Consider the following 22,046-nt stretch of genomic DNA (forward strand, 5'->3'; position numbering starts at 1 on the left):
ATGATATAATTATTATTGATATGCCAAATCTGGTGACTTTTATTATTTTATAATCATAGTGGGAAAATTATTTTTTGAGTATAATGTTGAAGGAAAAGAAGGGAAAAGTTGTTAATATTGAAAATAACATTTTAAAATATTTGACTCACTCTCTTATCCAAATGGGCAACAATAAGAGAAATACTACATAATTATGCAGCAGTCAAGTTAAAAATGACTAATGATACTATAACTGATTATGACTGACAAACCATTAGATAAAAATCTAATAATAATATCAGAATGGCAAACAAAATTATCTATATACATATATTGATTATTTCCATTGAATACAATAAATTATTTTTTGGATAAGGGCTTGGGCAAAACTTTGAAACTTATTATGGATTCGTGCAGGGCTTGGCAATTATTTTTAATATTAGATATAGGCCGGGTCCGGGCCTATAAATATTTTTTACTGTGTGCCTAGCCGGATCAAAATATCTAGCATCATGAAGATCTCTAATAGAGATAATTAGAAAATAGCTTTGCTATATAAAATCGATTCAATTAAATTGATTTATAATGAGCAAGTTTAAATTTAAAATTTTTTTTATAAAGTCGTTTTAATGATATAAAAAAATATTTTATTTATTTACATACAATTTTACAGAGTTGTTAAAGGATCTAGATACCCTGTATCTAGATATAAAAATGTGGTATCTGTATCTGTATATAGATAGATTTTTGATTAAATAATCTGTATCTAGATATTATTATATGCATAATTTTATCTCATAAATTATAGGGAATATATAAATTTAAAATTTTACAAATATTATAATGAACCTAATACACGTAATATTAACGAAAATTTTAATATATATATATATTATTAATTAATATAATTATCAATCTTGATTATCTTGGTCTGATTAAATATCGATTAAATCACTTTTTTCTCCTAATGGATATGAGAACCAACTTTAAGGTTAAAAGAAAATTTAGTAGAATTCCATACTTGGTTCTTAAGGCATGTTGGATAGTATAGCAGACTCTCAAGAAAATCGACATTATTATTGGCATCGATGAGTAATAAATTTATATTCCTGGTACCATAGTATTCTTCTAAATTGGGATATTGAGGAACACTTTTTTTATCGCCAATATAATTGGGTGCAATGAATAATGAACTTTTGCTTTTTATGTCCTCCGAATCGTAGTCTAAAGACGTTAGCTCATTTTCAAGATTTTTGTCAGGAAGGAAACTATATTTATAAAATATTTTTAAAATATAAAAAGATTATTAATGTTGAATGAAATAGTCAATTAGTTTTTTAAAAATATTCATAAAATATGTTTTATTTTATTTTTAAGTTTTTAAATTTGTATTTTTTTTGTATAACTTTAAACGATTTTTATATTAGTTTTATTATATTAGAATCTATTAACCAAATAATAACTTTAACTTTTTGTAATTTATATTTTAATAAACAATTTAAAATGATGAAAAGGATCGAGTGAGAATTAAAAATGACGATATTATTTATAGGAAAATTATAAATTTAGAATAAAATTATTTGATCAAAGCATACCAGGATATATAATCCATTTACCTTATTCCATCAATTTATTATAAATAAACACATGTATATGGCTTACAAATATTGATTTTTCATCAATTCCAGTATTCGTTTAGCCAGTTGACTGTATTGAGTCAAATCCATACCATATTCCTGTATTATATTCATAAATTCAAATTTGCCTTCTGAAATTTTTCTCCATTCTTTGGATGGATTATCGGAATGTGGATTTTGTCGGGAACTACAAAAGGCGTGTATGGTTCCCGACTTCAATTCTTCCTTGATATTCAATAATGTATTTGTGTAATCAAAATGCCAACCTTTGTTAGTTTCATCGTCAATAGGTCTTTTGTCATCATAATGTTGTACTAAAAATCCCGAATCGTCGTTACGTGATAATACCTAAAAAAAATAATAAAAAAAATAAATAAAAACATTATTATTTACTCTTTTTGAATTTTGCTTCTGAAGCTGGGAGTGGTAGAAAGATCCACATTGTCCCGTTATCATTTGATAAGGTTGGTAATTTTTATAATTGTCTCGAGCATTTTTGAGAGCATCCTGGTAGCTTTCGAGTGGCATGTCTTGATTAGACGACGACTTCGAGGTAAAATCAAAAAAATTTCTTAATGCTGCACTCCCGGGTTCAAGTGCATATTCATCGTTTCCTTTGTTATGCCTATTATAATTATTTTCGATATCCAAAAAAGCGCCAACTCTACCTCTTAAGTCAATCCCAAAACATGTTCCCTTTTTGGATGTGGAATCTGTGGAATAATTGCGTCCATTGCGGGGAAAAATATCGCTTCCTATATAATTTATAGTTTATACAAAATCCACTAGTCATAAAATATACCAAGTTCAAAGTTTGAACCCACAAAATTATTTGAACAGGTTCAGATTAGGTTCAACCTCAGATCAAAATCATGAATCCGGTTAGGTTCAATGTCAAATAATTAGTTAGAATTTAAAAACTCATTAATTTATTAAATGCCAATCAAGTATTTAAAATATCAATCAAAAATGTTTAAAAAAAATTAATTAAAAAATTTTTTTTTAAAGGATTTTATTTAAACTATACTAAAGCGAAATACATTATAATGCTATAAATATTGATCATCTCTTTATAAATTTTATTTATCATCGTCAGTATTTGAATTTTATTCAATCGCAAAAAATAAATCTTCCATCATTCATTAAATTTAATAAAAATAATACCCGAAAAGATGTCTTCTCAAATTAAATAATAGAGAATTCAAATTATCTCATGGACCCAATCCGTCGGCTCAAGAGTGAAAAATTGAAAGGGTTCAGTTTTGGTTGAAATGCTTATAGAAAAATTATACACGAGTTTTGAAATTTGTGATATATCAAATTTGTTTTAAAATATAGAAAGGGACAGACAAAAACGAATTAAATTTAGTGAGAGAATATACATTATGCCCCATAACAAAGTGTAATAAATATTTAAGATTTTATCGGTAAAAAAAAATAGAACGCTAATACATACCAGAGCGTTCTAGCATTTGAGAACGAATATTAAAAATAGTATAATCAATCTGGGCTTTTAGATTAATTCTAAAAGTTTTGAAAGTTTGCACATTAAATAATTTATTGTCTGCTTAGTTTTCTCCTTTTAAATATCTAATAATAATCGAAAATTCGAAGATGACCATATAAATAAGACCCCTCAAGTTTTTAAAGCAATTTAAAATAACATTAGAGATTTCCTAGAGCAAAGCCATTTGGAATCATAAGTTTTCACCTACTTTTTATTTTTTAACAAATTAATTAAAATTTGACTATTAACTTATTAAATCTAATAAACAAGTTCAATTACCAAATAGTTTTTTAAAAAAAATGTAATAAATAATTCATTTCAAATTCTAATAATGGTAGTAATATATAATATGACCTGCAAGAGACAAATATTTTCAACCCAAACCAACTTAACCCAACCTCGACCTTTAGAATAAAAATATTTCCTCGATAACCGTAATGACTAAATCCGGATATAAAATTAATTCCATACTCCCAATTCTACTCGATCCGAAAATCAAGATAAAAAAACATTAGACCTAAAATTAATTAATTTTTTAGCATGTTATAAGAAATAATCTATAAATGAAACAAAATTATTAAAATAATATAGAATAAAACCATGATTTATTTTATAATATTACTAATTAAATTTAAAATTATAACAACCGATCCACCTGAAAAATCTCCAATATAATAAAATACTTTATTAGTTATTGGAAGATAAAATCTTCTATAATCCAAATATTTTTTTAAAATTATATCATAATCATACTAATTATTTATGTAGATTATTTCTATAGAGTTAATAAATCAATTTATCTAAATAGATTTTGGCCCAAGCTTATGACAAATAATTTAATTACAAAAATAAATACGCTTTAAGACTATAAAAATAACGATGAAATCGTGATATTTTTTCATTTGTTTTATGTTTACGTTCAATTTATTATAAGGTAGTGATATCGATAAAAAGAATTCCAATAATATCTCAATATTTGACATAAAGTTGATAAATTTATATTCAAATCTTGACATTGATTCTTTTAAAATATTTTGTTTGCTAGTATTGTTTAAAATAAAAAGTCATAAAAAATAACAATAAGAAGAAGATAAAGAAAAAACTATAAAAAATTATAATATTATATTTTTTGCCAACTTTAATAAAAAGAAATATTTTATTATAATATACATATAATTTTATATAATTAGTAGCCAAAATGGAGTTAGGCATTCCCGGATCTAGTTTAAAAGCGTGACATTTTTAATTAAAAAAAAATAGGGAGAGGGGCTTTTAAAAACGTTTTAATCTCATTTAAATAGTTTTTTTTAGAAATTAAATTTAATGTGTGTTATAATAATGAAAATATGAGGTAATAGAGTCACTAGATGAAGGGGGGGGGGATACAGATGCTCAAGTCCCCTAAAAAATTTGAAAAGCCCCATGAGAATTTTGAAAATTTTCAAAAAAATATCTAAAAACCTTTCCCTGGATAACACAGACTTTGTTTAATTTCACTTTTTAACCCAGAATTAGTCAGATCCCAATTCTGCTACACCTCATAACCATTGAATTTGAAGTAGGGTATCTCACAGCATTATTTCCAATATTCAGTATCAAATTAATTAGAAACGCCGAATAAGGATCCATTTAATCGATTGCAACCACTTTAGAATGTAAATTGACTCGGATCAGCACTAACAGCTTTTGTAAAATCTCTTCTATTACTATGACTTTCGCATACACAACTTTTAATTTTTTTTATATAATGATTGGCATTTGCTAAGGTGCAATGACCTTTTATATTATGAAATCATATCTCATATCTTAAAAAACTCTAAAATAGGGTGGCATCCCATAAAACCCGACCTGATCGTTTAAAACGATGGAGAATATTCTCGTCAAATGTGTATACTTTATTGTCTAGTATTTTCTTAATGGTTCTTTTCCAGTGATAATGCTCATTCGATGATTTTGTTCCCACTTAGTCAAAATTCCTAACTACACATCCTTCTGACTGATATATTCCTCTACTAACCTCTTTTATAACGAAATAGTTATCTACAAATTCCATCTATGCTACTCTATCTTCAAATAATTAACCTTCGAAAGGTTGGCAGAACAAAACAAAAATAATTAATTAATTACTTAAGTTGAGCTCACACCCGATACACCTGCTGAGTCTCAGCTAATTGGAATACTTCTGAACTACTGCACCAATTCATTAAATTATATACCATATTTATTTTTATATAATTTAAACCATATAAATGGCAGTGAGTTTTAACATAAACCTATTTCAAATAACTAAAATCGATAAGATAAAAAGAAATATCATTGTAAAATATTTTTAAAAAAATAAAGAAATAAAAAGGCATTACGCATTAATAAACGAGATTAAAAAAAAGAAAACAAAATGGAGGAATAAATTTTAGAGGGATGAGATAAGGCCCATTATATCGGAAAGAAAATATACTGACAAATAATCTAAAAAGTGAGCTCTAACTTTTAGAGTGAGCCAAAAAAAATTTAGATTGGTATATAGAGTGAGTGGCATAAAATCGTGATAGGGACATTTTAAATAGTAACTGAATTGAAAAAGGGAGAATAAAAGATAGGAAATTGAGTTTTAATACTAACCGGCCCAATAATTAAGTGAGGAAGACCATTACAAAGTGACATATTTTTTAGTTTGCTTATTGCCCGGGGGTTGCAACGAAATGTGAACTCCTCGTTTGTTTCCCTTCTCATAATACCACAGTATACATTTTTGAATACATAATAATTATAATACTTGAAAACATGGTTTGAAATTGGACTAAAAAGGTGGTTTCAGTTCTGAAGCCGCATTCTAGGAGGGCTTAATTTTACTAATTCTGATTTATATTCAGAATTACAGCATGGGACACCATTTTTGGTTTTTGTTTTAAATGATAGATTTTAACACTAGGTGATTGATGATATCTTTAAAATAAGCTTCTTCATATTTTTTAAAAAATCTAAAAATCACTATTCAGAAGAGATATTTCAAATTCTTACGAGAGATGTAGCCTGAATGTTTTTTTCATTTAAAAAAAGCGTACCGGGTATGGTTCCGATTCAGAAATTTGATATTGTTTATGAGGTTTCCGTTCTGTTTCCAAATTTTGCTAATAAGGATTGAAAAATAAAATTTTGAAAGGGTTAAAAAAATAAATAAATCCTCCAAAATGAATTATACACAACATTTTTAACAAAATAACATTAGTTTGCACTTCTGTTAGTCCAAATTCCTAGAAGATATAAAATAGGGAGAGGGGTTCTGATATCGATTCCAACATATGCATGGCCAAGATTTTTTTAAGTGAAAGGGGAAGCACTATTTAGTTGGGGTTATCCCTATTAATTTTATTGGATAAGACCTATGCAGGGTATGTTACATTTTTTAAAATAATAGTTTTGGTTTTTCATTTTTTTTTAAATGTATTTTTATCTAAAAACTTTGAATTTCATTATTTTAAACAATGACTAACTTTACCTATTTTTCTTTTTCAAATGATTGTTTATAGTTAGTAGACCTTTTTGGAAGAAAGGAGATTGGTGAGGGGCTTTGAATAGCTTAATATAATATAATCACGAGAATAGATAAATTTATGAAAAGAGAGGGGAATTGCCCGCCTCCCCATCTACGTCTGTGGGTTTCAAACTCCGAAAAATTACTATTTATAAATGAGAGATAGAATAGAGATTGCATCCTAAATTATACAAAACATAAGTATAACACCTGATATGATATAAATAATACTTTCTAAAAAAATTAACTCCTATTTTTTGTAAAATTTCACATTTATTTTTTAGCTCATATCTATCTCTCTATTTTTTTATTTATTGTAAAATAATATTTATTAAATCTTTGATAAGAAATTGTTTAATTTAAATTTTACAATTATATATAGAATTTAAAAACACAATTCATTTTTATTTTTACACGAACAAAAATTTCAAAAGAAATCATTGGCTAATACTAATTAATACCTATATTTTAATAATATGTTACTAAAATTTATAAGATTTAAAAAAATTATCATATTCACCCTAAACGCTTAGTCCTGACTCTACCCTCCGCTTACATTGAAAAAAGAAATCCATAAATTTTTTTAAATGTAATTAAATCATTCCTTAAAAAAAAATATTAAAAAATTGGAAGAATGTTATAATCATTGCACTAGGAGCATATTGGAATCATGAAAATTTTAAATAATTTATAAGGCATTTTTTTTTAATTTTTGAAGATTGGCTCTTGGATTTTACTAATATTGTGTTCCAACATGTGTATTTGTATAGCACCTTACCATTTGAACATTATTATTGTTAAGTTACTTATAGTTGCATTTACAAGTTACATAATTAAAAAGTTACCTAGTTTGTTATATTTTTCAAAAAAGTAAGCGAATAAGTAACTCAATTTTTTTTAAAGTAACTAGTTACAAGTCACATTTAAAACACTTGAATAAAAACACAGTTAGAGTTACACTAAAAAAGTACATAATTTTGGGTTAATATTTTATTCAGTTAAAGTTATGTGCTCATTTAAAAATGTTACATTAACAACACTATTTAAATTTTATTGATCCTAATATATCTTTAATTTCAATATCTGGGTCATATAGGATATTTTATAAAAAATATTTAAGACAAAGTATACTCTTTTACCCCGTCTAGCTATGACGTAATCGTATCAAAAATTAGACATTATTATATGTATATAATATAATTAATTGGAAAAAAATTTTAAAAATCATATTATAAAATATTATTTTTTACCTTTCTTTTTAATGATCAAAAAGGTCATTATACAATATATACGAGTCTTCGAATTTGTAAAATAAATGATAGAATATGTATTATAAAATTTTTTAGAATTTACCTTATCTCACCTAAAAAAAATCATTATAATTTAAATATAAATGTATGGTTTCGGTTATAATATCTTTTGTCTGCCAAAATATTGATTATTTTAAAATTATTCTACTATTATTTTTTATGAGATGGGATATTCTAATCTCCATCTTTATATCATATCATTTTAATACTTCATATAGGTCAGGTCCAAAAAAAATAATCTAATTTTTTTTCTCCTAGTCTGGCCTAAACAATATTAAAATTATGTTCCGTTCGCTCAGGTTAGTCCGATTTTTGTTTAAAAATTTTAAAATCATTACATTACTTGTGAAAACGAAGGTTAAGCTGGTATTTTCGTCAATTCTTAAAAACGGATAAATCAAATTTAGCCTCGAGATTTCATTAAGAGAGGGCCAAACCTTTCTGCCATGTTTTTGCGAAATTTTGATAGTTAGGTAATAATTTTGACTAATTTTTAAAAAAAACCACGTAAATCGAGGTCTTTATAGCAACACTAACAAGCATAAGCGGGGGAAAAAAATGCAAAAACTTTGATAGTTTTCTAAAGCTGCTTTAAAATATAAAGAAAAAAATAAACAAATACACGCCATAATATTTATAGATATACACATTTAATACACAGGATGTAGATTTTAAAAATTGTAAGGTTGAAAACACAATAGATAGTTCTAACGTTTAAGAGTTCAAGCGTAAATTGGTAAAAGAGATAGCAAGCGCGTTTTCAAAATCAATTCTAAAATTTTCGACATTTCAACATTTCGAACGTTTGTAATATTAAAATGTTTTTTATCGTCTTCTTAACTAGTTAAACTAATTCCATAATTTCTATATTTTCTCAAACGCTGGAACGTTCTGGTATATTCTTAGCTTAGGTAAAAAGTAACTATATATGATTGCTAAATAAAAAGGTCCAATCCTAAAATCAAAATTTAAAAAGTTTGGTTCACCCAACCCAAGTCCGAATTCGGGCGGGTAGACTCGAAAAGATCGGTTTTATTATATTATTGGTTGTAAATTAGAAAATTATGGCTCCATATAATAAATTCTTAGATGACTATTGAGATCATTTTATTATGTATTAATAATTTTACCGCTGATAATGTTAGAATTATTTTCCCAAAAATCAGCCGGTTCTGAAGGTTTTTCCATTGTTTCGTCCCTATTATGAGCCATGACCAACTTGTATTTTCCAAATTCATTCATGGGATCGTAATACAAAAATAATATTCCCATTATGCAATTGGTTTTGGTATAATTGATTTAAAATTCAATTTTTTAAAAAAAAAAAATGATTTCCCTAAATTCATGCAAAATTTTTTTTATTGATTTGAATTATTTATATTTTTTGTAAAAACTTTGGAAAGAAAAAAAAACAAATTATTTTTAAAATAAATAATTTATTATAATAATAATGTAAATTATAATTCTATAGCCAAAAATGGAGAATAATATAAATTTATATGATATTAAGCATTATGAAATCTTTCATAATAAGGATATCAAATCAAGATACTCTTTTAATTATTTTATGGTTATTATTAAATTATTAGTAATTAGTATATTGTGTTCTCTCGATATACAATTTTTTTTGCTCCATAAGCCAAATATAAAATGTCTCTGTATAAGTTATGTAGATACAACATCTTAAATATGTTTGAAAATTGGGGAAGCTTCACTATTATGTGCATTTTCCAGGTTGGGATAATGTGTCTAAAAAAAAGGTTTAGTCAAGGTATAATACATTAAATTTTTTTATATAAATCTAGTTACTTGTATGAGATATTAAAATTAGAGTGGGTATTGTATATAATATCATATTTATAGCTCAAAATAGCGCTAAGCCTCAAAACACATTTAAGTTATATATTCTTTGAAGTCTCATTTAAATTTTTATGATTTATTTACGATTTTTTCCAATTTTTTCACATTTTAATTTATCACATGGCCTTAAGGTCTAAAGAGTAATACTTTAATATCCCTATTCATTTGAAGAGAGAAATTATTTAAATATAACAAATTTAAAATATTTTTAAATATCTCGTTTTTGAAGATCAGAAAATCTACTACTACTATAGTAAATCATTTCTAAATTTGTGTTTTAAAAGTAGTATAATTTCAAAAACGTATATAAAGATAAATATTATTACCATTTTTCATATTTCATATATTATTATTTATAAAAATTACTCATTAAATAATATCAAATCAAATCGAAATGAAATGAAATATTAGCATTTGAATAACTTAGTGTTCATGTGCGAATCTAAGTTTACTATTCATATTCGAATGAATCAAATAATTGCAAACTATTCATATTTTATTTGCACTAATCGTGCTTTATATAACAAAACTTATAACTTATATTTTTTTAGAATTGATTTTAGGATTTATGTATAGTTATAGATAGTATCATAAAAAATTATTTATTCGAAAAAATAAAATGGAAATGTATAAATTTTCTTTGGGGGGAATGGGAGGGGGGGGGGTGTACGGATCAATTTTATTTTTAGTAGTTATTATTGAACATTCAAAATTTTATAAATTTAGTGATTCACTATAAAAATAATATATGCAATCTCCTTTGTGATTGAACTAATTTTTCAATGATTTCATCAGTATTTTGGTGACATCATATGTGTTTATTTAGAAGAGCTAACCCATTTAATTTATTTTTGAGATATCACTTCAGATTTTTATTCATATTAAAACTCTGACTTTGACCTAAATATCAAAAGTAAAATTAATAAATTTTCGTAAATTTAACGAAAAAAGTAAAATAAGCTAATTTTAAAAATAAAATAGGGGCCTAAATCATTTTTTCGTTATAATTAATTTTTTTAAGGTTCGAGAAATTAATAACATTTGATAAATTATAGCCTAAAATTTGTCAATTGTGCAATTTTTACGAAAACAAAGTAAGTATAATATTAATTTATATTTTTCAAATTATAATAAGTTTGGGCAATTTTATATTAATTAAAATGGGAAGTATTTAAATTAATTGTAAAGTGTAAAAATAATTTGGTATAAATTATAGATTTTAAAATTTAGAAAAAAAATATCTTTTTTTAATAGAAGATTTTAGACAAAGAATGAATAGTATTGTTGTATTATCTAATTTTAGACAAAACGCCTTAGCCAAGAATTTAGCCTAAAAAAACAACTCAAACCTTTCATTTTATATGAAGCCGTTTAGGAGTTGGTAAAAGATATGTAAATTTAATATTTATTGCTATGGGAAAAGGGTGTTGGTAAATAATCACATATTAAAATGATATTTAAAATATGGTAAATAAAAGGAATCTATATAGGGAAATACCTGATATAGTGTAGAAGTTATATTAAATTTAGCCGAAGGCCTGATTTTGGCTAGGGGTTTGCTTTAAATGTATACAGCTAAATTTCATAATTTTTCAAATTCGTTTTAAAATATAATTATTTATCCTATAGTTCTATAAAACACATATATGGGGCTGGGTTAGGTTCAAAATTAAATTTTATTATGAAACTATCTACCGACACCCGTTCCGTCACAATAGCCTAAATTCAGTTATTCTTCAATCAAAAGCTTTTTTTTAAAAAAAATTATTATTTATCAAATTTTATATTTGCATTTTTTATGATTATATTATTTTAATGAATCTTTATAGCGTCAATTCATATTAATAGATTAATGTATACAATTTATAGTTTATGTAAAAATGAAAATTGTCCACCTTTGTGGATTAAAAAAAAACTTTATCTATTTATTTATTTAATCGATTTATCGATAAAATATTCTGTGTATACCATAAATTTATATATTTTTTATAGAATGAAATAAATTTTCAGAAATCCTTGAAATATAATAGTTAATTATCATGACATCAAAAGAAAAATTACAATATTTTATTTCGTTTATATATTTGTAGTTAATAGGAATTTGATTAGGGCAATCATTTTGTTTAAATGAGAGAGTTGTCCGAATTAAAGAGTCGAATATAAACAAGTTTTACCATAATTAAAATGAATTAAATTTTCGGCCCAGATCAGGCCTTGAATTTTAATTGAAACACAAATTAAGCCCATTTAAAAATAATTTTATGAAATAAAAATCTTTCTATACTTTGTGCTCATCCAATAGAGAAATTATAATAATGATTTTATTTTAATAGAAGAGAGAACATTATTTCCCATTTTATTTTTTAAACCTGGGCTCCGTCTATATGTTTTCGTCTATAAATAATAGAAGATTACAAATCTAGACATTGTAATAAATATTATTAAATTCATAGAAAACAATATCAAGAAAAAGGAGGAAGTGAATTTATGGGGAAAAATCCATGCCACACTTGTCGCAATGAAAATCATAGCTATGAAGAATGCGAGTATAAAATTGTAAAGTGCTCTAAAGGAGATAAAACATCTTTCCTGGAAGTATGGATAAGTCATTGCCACAGAAATGATGTCTCCTTATAGATTCAAGTCTTTTGGATTATTCCCCACCAATATAATTTAAAAAATATGCCGGTATTTCGATATATTGACGAAATTAATTATACAAAATTATTAAAATGGGAAAAGTATGACAGAATGAAGTGATCCTCTTAATAAAAAACGAAAGGAGAAAAAGGTATATTCTTCTCTAAATATTATAATATGAATAGCGAAGTTAGAATTAGGATAGAGTAGTCATGGAGGAGGGGGTTTAAAGATAAAATCGTTACTAAAGACGTTACTTTTTGTGGAAAATATATATAGAAAGTAACGCTTAATATAACTAAATTACTTTTTTGAGTATCATCACTTAAAAAAAGATGGAAGAACTTAAATGTAACTATAAGTTCATATTATACATTATTTTATTATATACTATATAAATATTTTTTAATTTAAATTATATCTTATCCGATTCAGGTAAAGTCAAATTCTAAAAAGAGCTTATAAATTAAATATAAAATGTTATTCATTCATGCATATAAAAATGCATGACGAATTCCGATGAAAAATTAACTTTTCCCTAGCCACAAATTAAAAATTATTCAGACTAATAATAATAGCTTCAGGAATTAATTTCCCGCCTATTTGTGACATATGTTCTAATGCTAAAATTTATACTTCAGTTAGCAGTTCAAATCTCAGAAAACATATTAAAGCGAAAATATCAACAACTATCTCAGAGCCAAGATATATTCACTAAGGCTTCAAAATTGTTTACTCAAAAGACTTTAACCAGAATTTATGATTTGTTTTAGAAATGAATGGTGGCTAGATTCTAAAATAGAAATGATTTGAATACATGTATCATACAGCAAAGACCAACAGAACTTTAGAGCATTATTAAAGATGGCAAACATTACAAGGAGGATACCTCTATCTAGATTCATAATTGTTGCCATGGACAGGGCTTATATAGAAGAAAATTCATTGGAGGCAAACTCCATCCAAAATCTACTCCTATCCCCATAAAAAATTTTCACATCTTTCGGTCGCGATATTATTTATTTTAAACAATTAGTCACCTTTTACAATCTCAAAACAATTCTAGACTCTTTCAGACCTCATGATTATTTAGTTCAGGAATAATAAATAATCATTAGTTGGTGATGATTAACTAGTTGTTATTAAGTATTAACCGTATTCTAAATATTATCCATGAGCTATAACTTTAAATTTTACTATAGTATTACCTATGAACAGTAATGTATTGTTTAAAAATTTGGCAGGGGGCTACGATTTTTTTAAATATTATCAGAAAATGAGATATAAATAAAAAGATTTTTTTTATTACGAATATGAATACATTTTTTTATTATATTTAAAGAATAATATCACAAATTTATGATTACTATACAAATTAAAAAACTTATAAATATATTAATTTTAAAAAATTCCATAAATCTTTCATTTCTTCTCTTTTTTTGGAGCATTTTTTTGAAAATATTTTAATCGTCCCGGGATAATCCCTTCCATATTTCTACATATAGATATAGAATTCACTCCGATATCGAAAGTCCATTAATATTTTTGAACACTAATGATAAATTATTTACTCTTAACTCGCTCCATTATCTACCGTAATTAAATTCATAAGATTAAAGCCCCTTTCACACTCAGCAGTACTGTTGGATAAAAGAGCCACGCAATTAGGGAATTTTTTAAATTTAGCCTGAAGATCTACATAGGTGAAGCCTAGAAATCGTTTCATATTTATTTAATTTAAATTGTTGGCTGATTCTTTATTTGCTTCCAGTCAAATCGAGTTCTTCATTTTTGAATAAAGAATATACCGGAAAGAATTTCTAAGATAAAATAAATAATTTTATTAAAACTATTTCAGGTAATTTTACCCTAGTTTTTAAAACTATTCATTATATTGGATAAAATGGCTAAAAGACACCGGAAAAACGTATAAAAAAAATATTAAAATTTATTACTCCTTTCAAAGTAGATTGACATTTTCTAAGCCTTCCATGTAGACGCTGGCTATGGATATGATAAAAAAAAGAAGAAGTATGTGCTTCATACATTAAAAAAAAGGAATTTAAAAAGAACACAACAATAAAGTATAATTGTATATTTTAGCCTATCAGGCAAGACAACACTGGATTATCTTTTAAATAGATAATAGAATTATCATATCCTAATTGATTAAATAACTGAAATTGACTTGGCTAAATTTTTATGTCTTAAAAAGTTTATATACTAGCTATTATAACCATTGAGAATTTTTAGACCATGAAATCAACAAAGCCTTTTTGAATTTGAAACATGGCTTTTATTAATTGATACGTAAATTTTAATTTAACATATAGCATTTTTAATTTATTACATAGAATTATTTAATTCAATACTTAGAGTTTGTTTAAAACATAGCATTTATTAATTTAAAAGATAGCAAATGATAAATTTCTATGTGAAAAAATAAATAGAAATAGGATTATTTAGCTTAGCATAACTGATCTGACGATACCACATTTAATCAAACTGATAAAAATTATTTTAAAAGCCTTCATCTCAGAATGGACAGAACTCAAACGCTTCTTTCATGGGGGGGGGGGGGCATGATTTTAGATCATCATTAAAATTGAAGGTGAGGAGGGGGCAATAAAAATGGAGTAACATAGAAATTAGATTTATAATTGAATTATAATACATATATAGATAATATTGATATATGATTTATATGTATATATAATGTCGAGTAGTATTTAACTGGCTGACATTATTATTTGTAATGTAGAAACTTATTAAAACATTTATATCCTGCCTTATGAATGATCATGGTTGCATAAATAAATGAATGTTGCTTGAATTATACTATGTGATATGTGAAATAATTTCATTTATTATATTGGCGAAGATGAAGGAACCTGTAATATGAATTTATTGGATGTTTTATGAAATAAATTATGGGGAATGATTGGAAAAAGTCTTGGATGAACTATTTTATAAATGTGATATTTGTTTGATCAATATGAGTATATTCGATATTTTCATGAAATTTAAATTATGGATAAAGATAAAATTATGGTTGATGATGAATTAATTTGAAAAATATATTAATGGTATATGAATGAACTATGATCATGAAACCTGATATTATAGTATTGAGGAAATTATGAAATGTAACAATTATATTTGATTTAACATGAATAAAATAATGAATTATTATAATTGCTGACAAAAATTGATTTATAAAAATATGGTATAATCTATTTTATTGAAATATTCTAATTTTTTGGAAATTGGCTTACAATATGTCCTTGAAACAAATTGAGATTAACAAAATATTACTGAATATGGGAAAACATAGATTTATTAATGATAAAGTGACAATTACTTTAAGTTTATGGAATATGATTATTGAACTATGATAATATAAACATTTGCAAAATGAATAATGATAAATAACCTTGACTAATTTAGACATATAAGAATGTTGGACCCTCAAATCAGGTAACCTATGCAAAAATTAATGGGGCTTCCGTGAGCCAGATGTGGCCGTATGGGTTAAAGACCAATAATGTCTTTTGCAATATAGGAATATGGATTATCTCATGAGCCATCAAAGAATTATAATGATTTCTTGACCTGCTCTCTAATAATAGTGATGGACCATCCAAGATAATAGCGATCTTTGGCCACCTAGGATAAAAATTACCTCGTCAGCCATTCAAGGATGATAGCGATCTTTTGGCCCATGGGCTGTTCAAACACAATGTCCACTAATCTACAGTGGACTCGATAATGATATTCCGGTGGGAGATCCGTCGAGATTTATACTCCGATGGATGATCCATCAAGGTTGATACTTCGGTGGGAGATCAAGCATACAATAAAATTGATAAGAATACTCCGGTGGGTATCTGTCTATATTGATGCTCCGGTAGATCACTCAACAATGGAAACGATGTTGCGAGATCACGTACCAAGGCGGTAATATTGATGCCCTTTTAAGATACCAAAATTTTGAATAGGAAAATTAGAATATTAATAGCACTCACTAAATATTAATTTAGGATAAACAGTTAAAGCTTAATTGACTTTTATTATTTAAATTAATATATAATCCTAATTAAATAAATATAATCATAATTGAAAATTAATAAATTTAATTTTGAAATTAGCCGAGTTCACAACTACTAATCAACTATATTATTCATTTTTAAATTTAATTATCATGCCTCTTCCTAATATTTTAAAGGTCCAAATAAGTATAAGAGATTTTTTATAAAAAGTAAGAAGACATAGAGTTTATAAATATATATTATATATAAATGGTTATAAAATAATAGGTATAATGCCACTTTTACAGACGCTTTTGGCAGTTATATAATTTAATATAGTTAATATTTTATAAACTATATTAATAAATGCTTTTGATAATATAAGTAACAATTTGCATTCACTTCTTTAACGCCAAAAAATATTTTTAAAAATTAAACATTTTAATAAAATGATATTATTATTCATCCCACAATTGATGTAATAAATCAGATATCTTTTCTTCTCTTTTTTATGTGTTTTTAGGAAAGCTATTTTTTCCTTATTTGAAAAATAGTTTTGAGTTAAATTTTTAATACGTGTTTATTTTTTATATTACCACAAACGAATATTATTTTAAGATATAATATACAAACTAGAGGTGGTACAACAATAATATATAAATCTTAATGGCTTTCATCATATCACTCTGATTCTTATTTTATCGTTACAAAATGTTTCATTTATAATATGACAACTGTTGCCGTGTAAATAACTCAAGGCTACAATATATTTATATAATTATTTCTAAAGATTTTTAGTGTTTTTGTTGTATCAATTTATTAACATAATAAATTCTTATTTGAGTTTACATCGTGTGTGTCATGGCTATTACTGCAAATTAACCAGCATCTATTATTTGCATGGCTATGTAATTTAAGATTCTTACTACAGCTACTGAGAGCTTATGATTGCAAATTTTATATAAGCAATAATGGTCAACTGTGTAGTCATTTTATATATCATTTAAAATGGAATATAATCTTTTAGAAATTTAATATCTTACAATAATTTTCACGATTACTTATCTAACTTCCATCCTGTCTAAGAGGAAGCTCTAACCACCATATAGTTTTGATTTAGATTGGTAGTTTATATTCTCTACTTCTAGAATTGTTGAGTTGGTTAGGCCTATAAATTTTTCCTTATTAGTATATTTTATAAAACATTGTCTAAAATCGAGGCATATGTATGAATAAATTAACCTCTTTTGTCAATTGTAATTTTTTAACGTATAATTTTTTTATATCAGCAATAGAAAATATATCTTGTAATAAATAGATTTTATTAAAAAATATTTTTTTTAGAAATGTCTATATTGTTTTAGTTATTTATATGCTAGTTTATTTTGTATGCATAATATAATAAATGACAAAATATGAAATTCAGAATAATTGTTCAGAGTTAGCAAATTTGAAAAAAGCAAATTAGGGGTAGGTGGAGGGATGAAGCCCCACATAATTTTTTTTTAGTTGAACCCCCTGAGATTGTAAAGGCTAGCAACGCTTGTGTTTTAAATGCGAAAAAACTCCTGCGAATTTGCTAAAAATTACTATGGCATAATGAAATTAAATTTATAATTGTGAATCGGTTAATTGCGAAATTTGTCAGGTCCCATTTATATGGCAATTAATAACGCTAATTTAATCGGATAAGTGAAAAAATAAAATAATTTTATCAAAAAAAATTAATCATGATTTTTCTTACATGAACTGCACCTTTGACTTTTTTTAATACAAAAATGGTAATTTTATTATATGTTATAATCATGTTAAAATTATTTTTAGAATAAAACATCATTCCAAACGCTAACTCTTAGCAAAAGAAGGAAATCATTGAAAATTAAGCACTATCAAAAACACAATTACTTAATCTTATTTTTTTAGAAGGTTATTAAAACTCTGAGAATAATGAAGGGGATCTAGAGATATCTGATTTAATTACAAAACAGACTCTTAATGGTTTACTTTTCTTGAATATGTTAACGATCATCTAAGGGACCAAGTTTCACCAAGAAATCTGAATATAATAGAAAAATAATTATTTACTCCAGAGTCTAGCCAAACTCTTATCACATAATATTTTTAAATCTTACATTATTTTATAATAATTGTGTTGCATATATAATTAAATAAGTTCAAATAAAATATTATGTTAACGGCCTTAATAACTTTCATTCCAGCTTGGCCTATTAATAAATTTACATGTATGATATTAGAATCTGAAATGGTGAAGGGAATCTAGAGATTTGATAATTTAATATAAAAAATCAAGCTATTTATGGATATACCTTTTTTGAATAAGCACAGGATAATCCAAGGGAACAGGGTTCACTAAGAAAACTAGAGTATAATAAAAATAATTAACCATCAAGTCTTTGATAACTCTTATCACAAAATATTTTCCATAAGTAGCAAAAAAATTATCTACATTATACAATCATATTATGTATACAGTAAATAATTTCAAATATGTGAATTAAAACAAAACATTTTTAATAAACTTAAATTTTCAGACCTGGCTTGCTTTTTAATATTTATGTTTTCTTAATTGGCTTCACCATTAGATATTTTAAAAAAATCAACAAGATTAAAGAAAATAAATTGAATATATTTAATGTATCATAATATATGAAATTTAATCAAAGGTAGTATTAATAAAAATTATAGTTCGAAAATTCTAGTTTTTAAAAATTCTTGATATTTATATGAGAAATACTAAATTCATATGTTTAATATTAGATAAATTTTTAAAATTTACTATTTTCATTCGTTTTAAAACTTATTCAAATTTAAATATATAGTTGTTACATTAACTAAAAATTGCCAAAGTTTGATGGTTTATATGCTTAAAAAAATATATAGATGATAAATATCTTTCTAAAAAAACACAAACTGATTTTTAATAAATAAATTACTGATTTTTAATCGTATTATTGCGAAAAATCGGATAATCTTATTTTTTAATATTTTGGTCCCAAGCTTTCTCTTAAATGGTTTTGACTGTATTATTTGCAATGTAGAAACTTATATTACAATATTTTATATCCTGCCTTATGAAAGATCATGGTTGTATATAAATAAATGAATATTGTATGAATTATACCATGTGATGTGACATGTGAAATTATCTATTTCAAAACGAGTTTTATTTAGTATTTCGCAAATCCATTCAGGACATTCCTACAAAATTTATTTTAGACTTTTGTAAATCGTTTGATAATAAATATAGACCTATACGAGCAAGTTGTTAATAAATTTGCGAGAAAGTTCCTAAAAATTTATCTAAAAAACAAAAAATTAAAAAGAACTATATAGATTCCGCTTGAAATCACGTTTTTGCTAAATGCTTTTGCAAGCTAGAACAATAATAATGAAATAAAATAACTAAATAGGTAATTAATAAATTAATTGAGATCTAAAAAATATTTTAGGTAATTATAAAAAGGGGTCTTTAATTAGAATTGAAAGTGTTGTCCTTAAATATATTCAATTTCAATCAAATAATTTTTTTTATCCTTTGCTCTGATTTAAATTAATAGAAAATAGAAATTAGTATATGAAATCTAGATTTTCGATTATTTAACTACAGCATTGCATTGATTAGAACTTAGATTTTAGCCTCTTAAAAATGTACTCTCTCCATGACTTGAAAGAAAGCAAAAATTGTCATATTTATCTAACATAACAAATTTATATACTCTAATGACTTATGAGGTTTGTAGATTATAGAATTAGATAACTTTTCCATCCATTGAGAAAAAAAAAATTGCAAATACAATTTGTAAGCATTTTAATTTTTATATTATGGTAGAGAGCTAAAATATTTTTGACTAACCTTTAACTAGTATTATGGACAGGTCTGTTTATTATACCTATTTGAATTCCTGACATACCCGCCTGGCATATCCGCCTTTTATGCTTTTATTAATAACCTGCTTTTCTAAATTATAATTTCATCTGAAAACACATAATATAACTACTATCTAAGTTTATCTCCTATCAATTATATTCTATATCCATTACCTTTTTTTCTTTCCTAATTGCTACTTTCTCTTCTTTTACTCATTTCTATTTCTTAAACATAGAATTATACTTATCACTATATGTATATATATTTTATTTTCATATATAAACTAGTATCATTTAAAATAAATAATATATTATTCTTCCTTAATTTTACTATAGCACATGCTAGATATATTATTTCAATAAAGAAATAATAATACAGCCAAATATTGACACTTAAACATCATATTACACACAGGTGACAGGATTTATATGATAGATTTTAGCGAATTTTAACCGTTTCTCAAATTTTTCAGTAAGTTTTGTTAGGAAAACTCGGAATCCTATATGCTGAACTATCCTATCCAGCTTTATAGAGCTTAGTATCTCTTAGGGATTAGGTTATCATCCTTCTGTATACTTTTCCTTTTTCTTTTGTTTTAACTTATTTATTTTTTTACTAATATTTATTTCTTTCATAGTTTTTTTCTTTTTATTAATATTTTTCCTTTCATAGTTTTTCTCCTTACTTTCTTATTAATTATTCCTTTTCCTATAGTCTTCTTCTTACATTCTTTTATTTTGTATGATTTTTTTACATCTTCCACATATATTTTACATCTTTTCTTATTACAATATTTATGTCGACTAGGTTTTTTTTCTCTATGCAGTTCATATTTTATTTTTATCTAGGCTTTTTCTCTATGCAGTTTCATATTTTATTTTTTAATTAAGGTTTTCTTTATCTTTTCTTTTCGCTCTATTTACTTTTCACTTTTATGTTTTTTTAGGTGATTCTCCTCTCTTTCAACTTGTTAGTCTTTTATAACATACTAAATATAGCATTTTTAAATATCAGAGTAAAAATAAATTGCTATTATCTGTTTTTGAATTTTTGACAGCATCCGATAGGTTTAAAGGGAAACTTACTTTTATCTTCGCTTAATATAAATGGCTTAAATAACAAGTTAACGGTTCTCCTTAGGCTAATAGGAGGAGAAAACAGATATAATAGCGATACAAGAGACCCATTCTAAAGACAACAATATGGCCAACTTTAATAAATTTATACTTTATAGTTCGGGCACTACCTTAAATGGTTGGTCAGGAGTTGCCTTCCTAATTAGTAAGAGAGTGCATAAATTTGTTGACAAATTTGTCCCCATTTCCGAAAGGTGTTGCCTGTTGTATTTAAATATCTATTTTAAACGAACGATCCTAATTAACGTTTATGCCCCTTTCAATAGAGGTGAGAGGCTCTCCTTTTTAGACCATCTTTCTTGAAAACATTGTATGCTCTCATCCTAAGAGTCGCAACTGGATAATTTTGGGAGACTTGAATATCAGGATTGAGAAGGAGGAGTTTTACATACTTGATGGAGTAATTGGGAATGCGGCCATTCCCCAACAAAATCGCCAAGATAGTAGAAAGCTTTTGGAGTTGTGCAGGAGTTTTTCCCTCAAAATCGAGAATACTTTCTTCTTTCATAATGAAAGTAATACTTTAAC

At 25.3% G+C, this 22,046-nt stretch overlaps 1 protein-coding gene across 1 annotated transcript; it reads right to left on the reverse strand.

Moving 5' to 3' along the window:
* Positions 1–914: 914 nt before the first annotated feature.
* LOC135931969 (uncharacterized) lies at positions 915–9,301 on the reverse strand. The gene is made up of 4 exons (XM_065469290.1): positions 9,096–9,301; positions 2,010–2,371; positions 1,642–1,964; positions 915–1,247 (listed from the first exon to the last, which is right to left on the reverse strand). Exons 1-4 carry the CDS (start codon positions 9,235–9,237, stop codon positions 944–946), a joined length of 1,131 nt encoding a protein of 376 aa, XP_065325362.1. The 5' UTR covers positions 9,238–9,301; the 3' UTR covers positions 915–943.
* Positions 9,302–22,046: the final 12,745 nt, after the last annotated feature.

The sequence above is a fragment of the Gordionus sp. m RMFG-2023 genome, chromosome 1, assembly GCF_954871325.1.
Source record: "Gordionus sp. m RMFG-2023 chromosome 1, tfGorSpeb1-WG-v2, whole genome shotgun sequence".
Classification (NCBI taxonomy): domain Eukaryota; kingdom Metazoa; phylum Nematomorpha; class Gordioida; order Chordodea; family Parachordodidae; genus Gordionus; species Gordionus sp. m RMFG-2023.

What these genes read in the sequence shown, in the direction of transcription:
- LOC135931969 (XM_065469290.1), bottom strand. Translation starts at nt 9,237, where the DNA reads ATGGGAATATTATTTTTGTATTACGATCCCATGAATGAATTTGGAAAA. An exon ending in AGAAGCAAAATTCAAAAAGA is followed by an intron (nt 1,965 to 2,009) that starts GTAAATAATAAT and finishes TATTTTTTTTAG; the next exon opens with GTATTATCACGTAACGACGA. An exon ending in TTGATGAAAAATCAATATTT is followed by an intron (nt 1,248 to 1,641) that starts GTAAGCCATATA and finishes TTATAAATATAG; the next exon opens with TTTCCTTCCTGACAAAAATC.